The sequence below is a fragment of the Eimeria acervulina genome, genomic scaffold, assembly GCF_000499425.1.
Source record: "Eimeria acervulina Houghton genomic scaffold, Eah_scaff608, whole genome shotgun sequence".
In the NCBI taxonomy this organism is placed as follows: domain Eukaryota; phylum Apicomplexa; class Conoidasida; order Eucoccidiorida; family Eimeriidae; genus Eimeria; species Eimeria acervulina.
Window position 1 is genome coordinate 14,440 of NW_013547248.1, and position 6,519 is coordinate 20,958.

The 6,519-nt window shown below is 53.6% G+C and overlaps 1 protein-coding gene across 1 annotated transcript; it reads right to left on the reverse strand.

Annotated features, from left to right (window-relative positions):
- Positions 1-521: 521 nt before the first annotated feature.
- EAH_00044310 (hypothetical protein, conserved) lies at positions 522-3,718 on the reverse strand (the record flags this gene model as incomplete). The annotated part of the gene is made up of 4 exons (XM_013391667.1): positions 522-2,582; positions 2,714-2,793; positions 3,166-3,289; positions 3,536-3,718. The coding sequence occupies 4 exons, from the start codon at positions 3,716-3,718 to the stop codon at positions 522-524; spliced, it is 2,448 nt and encodes an 815-aa protein (XP_013247121.1).
- Between the last annotated feature and the right edge of the window lie 2,801 nt (positions 3,719-6,519).

A 6,519-nucleotide genomic window follows, 5' to 3' on the forward strand; every position in this document is an offset into this window, starting at 1 on the left:
TGACTTGCCTTCAGGCGCGCGGTGCCGTGCTCACTGAGCACACAAACAAGAGTGCTACAAGAACCCGAGACAGCAGCAGCAGCTGCTGCTGCTGCGGCGAGAGAAACCTTGCAGCGGATTCACTCATTGCTGCAAGGAGCCGCTTGCCTTCCAAAACAATGATTTGAGAAGCTGCTGTGTGCAGTCACCTCTGCCCCCAGTTGTGCCCCCAGTCGCTTCGCTGGTTGGTAACGTCTCGCTTGTACGTTCGCTCCAAATGTGCGTGGCACCACAGGCCTCCTGCAGCAGTAAATATCAGGTCCAACTATTCATTTGCAGGGTTCTCCTCGCCATATGCCGCTCTACTGGCTGAAGAATCATCCTTCTTGAGCAGGGCCCCACGTAGTAGAGAACAATGGAAATACCGACAGGGCAGGCTAGATATTGACAAGCGAGACAGTGCACACAACTGCAGCAGCAGTAGCAGAAAGACCAGCGACAGACAAGGTTACAGAACTCTGCTAAGCTACCTACGTTTCCGCTCAGTTGCGACGGCGACCTGAGGAGCGGCGTCTCCCGCTTCGGCGCTTTCTTCTGGTCCCCGTCTGCTCTCCCGCAGGAGCAGCGGGGAACTGACTCTGCTGCAGTTGCTGCTGCTGCTGCTGCTGTTGCTGCTGCTGGGGAGGCCTGTTGCTCTCAGCTCCCTGCGAAAACGCTGGCCCCTCCGCGGGCACGGAGTCATCGAACAGTAGCGGAGGCCTTCCGTTGGCTTCTACGGGTCCGGCAACGCGGATCCTTGCCGGCTGCTGCTGCTGCTGCAGTTGCTGCTGGGTCAGCGGAGCGCCTCTTACAAAGAGACAAGGGGAAGCGCCGACTTGGAAGCCCTCTTGGGAGGAGACGCCGGAGCTGTCAGCGTCATAGGGTTTTTCTTCGCTGTTGTTGAGGCACCCTTTGCAGTCTTTAGGGCAAGGAGTGTCTAAGGAGCTCTGGGAGTCTAGCCAGACCCACGCGGCTTTCTTACTTTGTCCTTCTTGCTGCTTCTTAGGAGCTGCAGGAGAAGGCGTAACCGGCCGAGGAGCTGTAGCACGGGTTGTCTGTGCAGGTTCAGCGGCGTCTTCGAGCATCTTTCGCGTCGTTCGACTATAAAACAAATCCCAGAAAGCCTCGGGGCCCGTGGGGGTCTGTGGTGCTGCAGAGGCTGGCCGCCGGTCCCGTGCTGCGGTTGCTGCTCCTGTCGCTGCTGCTGCAGCTGCTATTGCAGCCTGTGGGGGCTGCTGCTGGCCTCCTCTTGCTGCCGCCGCTGTGGTGGCAGGACAGGGTCCCGCAACGGCAGCTCCATTAGAAAGGGGTGGGGTCGTCCACCTGCCTCCGGGCATGGGTGAAGCGCTCCGAAGAACTGCCTTCAAGGAGGAAGGGGCACCACTCTCCTGCTGCTGCTGTGGCTGCAGCAGCAGCAGCTGCTGCTGCTGCTGTTGCTGCTGCTGCTGTTGCTGTTGCTGCTGTGGCTGCAGCTTCACTGGAGCTGCACGAGTTAGCTTGCTTGACCATGCAGGGGCTTTTCTGCCTCTGCCGGGTCGCTGCGCTGCCTTAGGTTGAGGGAACAGCTGGGCCTCAATGTCTCGTGAGCCGCTGCTGCTTTCTGTCAGCCACTCTGAGGACTCGCCGCTTCCGCTGCAGCTGCTGCTGCTTCCGGGGCTGCCAAGCTCCCTTCTTCTGAACTGTTGCCTCGCTGCTTCTCCAGTCGCCTGTCTTGTGTCAGCAGCAGCAGGGGGCCCCCTGCAGTTAGGCCGCATGGGTTCTGGCCTTCTGAGGCTTCCTTGGGCTGCAGCTGCAGCATTGCCTGCTGGGCCCTCCGCTTTTGCACCCGAGGTCCCTTTGCGCTCGCTCACGCTTCGCCCTCCTACGATATCCTGCAAGCTGCCTCTACCGAAGAGGAGGGACAGGTGGAGGGACTGGCTGTCTGCTGTTCCCTCTGGGAGGTCTGTCAGCGACCCGATCCTTTCGAGGAGGCTCAAGTGCAAGTTTTCGCTGTTTTTCTCCTGGTCAGAGAGCTGCTGCCGAATGGAGCGAGGGACCCTGGGGGCCTCTTTTCCCCCTTTTGCAGCAGAAGCAGCAGGAGCCCCCGCTTCTGTTCTCTTCGGGTCTGCCTTTGCGTCTGCGGAGTTCTGCTGCACGGTGTCGCTGAGGCACAGCTTCTCCAAGAGAGACAGATGTAAGGTCTCGCTGTCCTCCCCGCTGCTGAGGCGCTCAAGGAGACTGAGGTGCAGAGCGCCGCTGCTATCTCTGTCCCGGCGCAGAAGGGCCTCCTTGATGTCTTTCGGTTCCGTTGAGGCCAGGCGCTGTAGCAAGTCGAGTCGCTGCAGAGCCTGGGGCTGCAGCGGCTGCGGCTGCGGCTGCTGTTGCTGTTGCTGCTGCTGTTGCTGCTGCTGTTGCTGTTGCTGCTGCTGCTGTTGCTGTTGCCGCGGTTGCTGCTGCTGCTGCGGCTGCTGCTGAGGAGTCCGGGTGTCTAACAACAAATCAATTGACAGCAGACGCAGCAGGTCCTGCAGGAAGCTTTCAAAGTCCTGGGAGCTCCCTGAAGAGGTCGAGACTTCTTCAACCACCTGCAGTGCGCATACACCCCAGCCTTTTAACTGTATGATGAATGAGAGCAAAATGTGTCAGCTACTTAAGAGCAAAGGGCAGCTCAGGTCAAGACGAAAGGAAGCTTCGAGTGAGGGCCTTGTCTCCTCACTGGCGGCGGTGGGCTGCTGGCAGGGGCCTGTGGGGGGGCCCCTGGGGCCGTCATATCAAGCAGAATGTCGGTTGCATTTGCTGAAGGAAGGGGAAGCCCGAAACAGACACAAAAATAAACCAAAGGAGGCAGGTAAAGGGGAGGAGACACTTGAAACAACAACGTCTACAGCGTAGGGGCATGAAGCTAAGATGTAGTTGAGTGCTTCGTATCTAGGCTGCTGCTGGCTCTGGCTGCTGCAGTTGGATCCTGCTGCTGGACGTCCTGCTGCTGCAGCTACTGCTTCTGCTAATTCTCCAATGGCTGCTTCTGCTAATTCTCCATTCACTGCTTCTGCTGCAACCCTTGCAACTGCAGCAACCCTTCCAACTGCTTGAACTGCTGCAGCTACTTCTTCTGCTGCTGCTTTAACCGTTTCTCCTGTTGCTGCTGTCTCTAAAGAGAAGAAGGACCTGCAGCGGTGGCCAGTGCAGCTGCTTCTTGGAAGTTCCTGTAGGCCCTTTCCTCTAACTCCAAGAGAGCGCTGATGGCCCTCTCTCTGAGGTACTGAGGGTAGTCTGCTTCTTGGCGTCTTGCCTGCAGGAGCACAAGGCCCTGGGTGTGTGTTGCACTCTGCTCTTACCGTACCGTTTGCGAGGGGGTTAGGCAGGTATCAGCAGCAAACAACGGGCCCATGCGTGCAGGAAACAGCGAAAAGCAAAACGAGAGGAGCAGATGGAGACATGTAGTCAATGCAGACAGGCCCACCCCTCCCCCAGCATGTTGATCTCCAGCCGACGTTGAGGTATCCCTGGCTTGTTGCTGGGTTTTATCTTGCTTTACCTGCTCGTGGGCAACCTGGGCAGCCTCATTTTTGACGGGCACTAGCTGCAGCTGCTGCCGCGGTTGCTGCTGCTGCTGTTGCTGTTGTTGCTGTTGTTGTTGTTGTTGCTGCTGCTGCTGCTGGTCGCCGAAGCCCTCGTTGTTGAGGGCTCTGTTGGAGGCCTTCTTGCCGCGGCGGGCCATGCTACTTACTGGGAGTTGGTGCAAAGCAGCACCAAGGCAAACTGCACAAGGGGAGGGGACTCCTGAGCTGGCCGTTGTTTTCTTGTTTCCCTGTCAAGCCAAAGCCACCCAAACCGATTAAAGGGCCCGAATATCACTTGATTAAACCAAGACGCAAGCGCACTGGCACACACAGAGGGAGGGAGAAGGGAACAAAGCAAAAGAAATAACTGCAAGTCGTGTAGACACTGAAGGAAGCCTTTAGAGCCGCAACCAGGCGGAGCAGGAGGCGCTACAGGACGAGGCAAGAGGAGGCTTGAAGGGAAGCTGGGGGACAAGCAGAGCAAAGAAAAGGGCAACCGAACCAACGGCGAGAGGCAGTTCACAGAAATTCAAGCTAGTGAGGGGGAGAGGAGTCCTCCCTTTTCCCCTTCTTTATTTTTAGCTGCTGCTGTGAGAAAGTGAAGCAATAGGAGGGGTTTTGCTTTAAGTTGGGTGGCGGGTGTACGCCGTAATGCAGTGCCAATTAGGGGAAAATTCTGCTTCTAAAGCTACAGAAGAAGGAGAAAAAAGTTTAATTAGCTATAAAGACCCTAGAGAGAAAGAAAAGGCTAAAAAAGGTGCAGCTGCAGCTGACGGCCTCAGCAGGCTACTGCTGCGAGGCTCGCGCCCAGGGCGCGGGTGCAGGCGTAGAGAGAGGAAGTGAGGTGCCAAGGTTCAAGTAGACTATTTTGAAGAAAAATATAAACTGCAAAGAATTGGGAAGAATATTAAGAGAGAAAATTAGCCTGCACTGAGGGCTTTTGCGGCCTCTGCGCGGAGCAGGAGGTGCCGGCGGTGCGGTGACCGCGCAGTGGGGGAGGCACGCGAGGGGGCCAATTCGCACTTTTTTTCTTCGTTTTTACAGCGGATAAATTCCAATTTCAAAACTAAATATGTAATTATATAATGAGTATCCACAAAAATAATAAAAAAAAGACCAGCAGTGACAGCAACAGAGCAAGCGTGCCTCAAGGCACAGACCAGCCCGGGGAATGACCTCAGCGAAGGTCACTCGTTGGCCAGGGTTGCAGTCCCGGCCTAAACGAAGGGAAATGGGAAGGCAAAAGCCTCTTTTATAATGTTTATGCAATTAAATTTTATATTTCAACGCATAAGTCCTCGCCACTAGCTTTTCCCTCGTTTTGCACTGCTCTAAAGGCGCCCCTGGGCCCTCGCGACGGCGGGGTTGGGCCCTACGGGCCTCATGCACTGTGCTTGCATTTTTTTGTTTGTGTTGTACGTCTGCATATTTGCGTGCGTGTTATATGCTTGCATATTTGTTTGTGTTGTAGGTTTCTGCGCTTTTGTGTTGTAGCTTTGCACGTGTTCGTGCTGTATGCTCTTACATTTGTGCGTTGTATGTTTGCACATCTGCATGCTTGCGTATTTGATTGCAGATTGTATGCCTGTATATTTGTCTGTGTGTTGTATGTTTGTATACTCGTTTCCGTGCTGTATGTTCGTATGCTTGTTTGCGTTGCGTGCTTGCATTCTCCTTTGCGTGTTGTGTGCTTTGCATGTTTGTTTGCATGTTGTATTCTTTTCTGGTTGTGCATTGTATGACTGCTTACTTGTGTGTTCGTTGCTTGTTTGTTTGCCTGTCTGCACTGTACGGTGTTTGCTTGTTTGTGCATTGTATGTTCGTTTGTTCGCGTGTTGCATATCCGCTTGTTCGTTCGCTGTTGGTCTTAGGGTTTAGGGTTTGCTTGCTTGAAGTGGAGAAATAAACAAACACCAACAGAGCCAATAAAACTGTGACTACTAAGGAGCCCGAGATGCACAAGCCTAAGTCTAAATATACAACTCCCCCTGAAGATATAATAAGCCTGTTGCAGCAATCTCCTTTCTTGTAATTGAGAAGTAAAAACGCCCCACCCAAATTATTTCCTCTAGAGGGCTTTATTAAAAGACGAGGCCTTGGAGCTGCAGATTCACCGCTGCGTGGGGGCTTGATAAGCGATGCTCGTTCTTTGCAACCGTTAAAGAAAAGCAAAAGTAGCTGAGGCGCTATGACTGAAGTGCAGAACGCTAGACTACAATAAGACATTAAAGCAGGCAACGGAGACAAAGGGGGCTTATGCACTGCTGCTTGCCCTGCACAATAGGCGAGGCTTTTTGCTGTGCCTTGGTTTGTTTGGGTTTGTCTGTTATTTGATTCTGTTGGCTTTTCGCGAGTGAAGTAGAAGACAAGTCATGCACGAGGCCCCACCCACAAAACAAAAAGTGTTAATAAGCCCCGTTGCACGCACATCCCTCAACCCTGCTGCCACAGATTTCAGGGTATACCTCCTTAGGCGCTTGAGTAGCGCTATTAAAGAGGCTGCGTGCTTTAAGCTATTCATGCATGCATATCCGTGCATGCATATTCGTGCATCCATGCTATTCATGCATGCACATTCGTGCATCCGTGCGTATCCATTCATGCATATTCGTATATGCATGCATTTTCATTCATGCCACGTGCATGCATATTCAGGCATGCATATCCATGCATGCATGCATAATTGCGCCTTCTCGGAGACACCGAGGCGGCCGCCCAGCACTGAAGGGCCCCCCCTTCTCTCCTGAATATCCTTCTAGGGGCCCCCTAAAGTGGTAAAGGGCTTAAACCCTCTTTACGTGTGTTTTATTATAAGCAGGACGAGCTGAGCACAAGAGAATAACACATAGAGGCGGAAGAGATAAACAAGCATGCGAGCGAAGAGGAGACAGAAAAATCTTTGTGTTTATGCAGTGTGCTTACTACTTAGTAATCTCTTTTGATATATATATATATATAT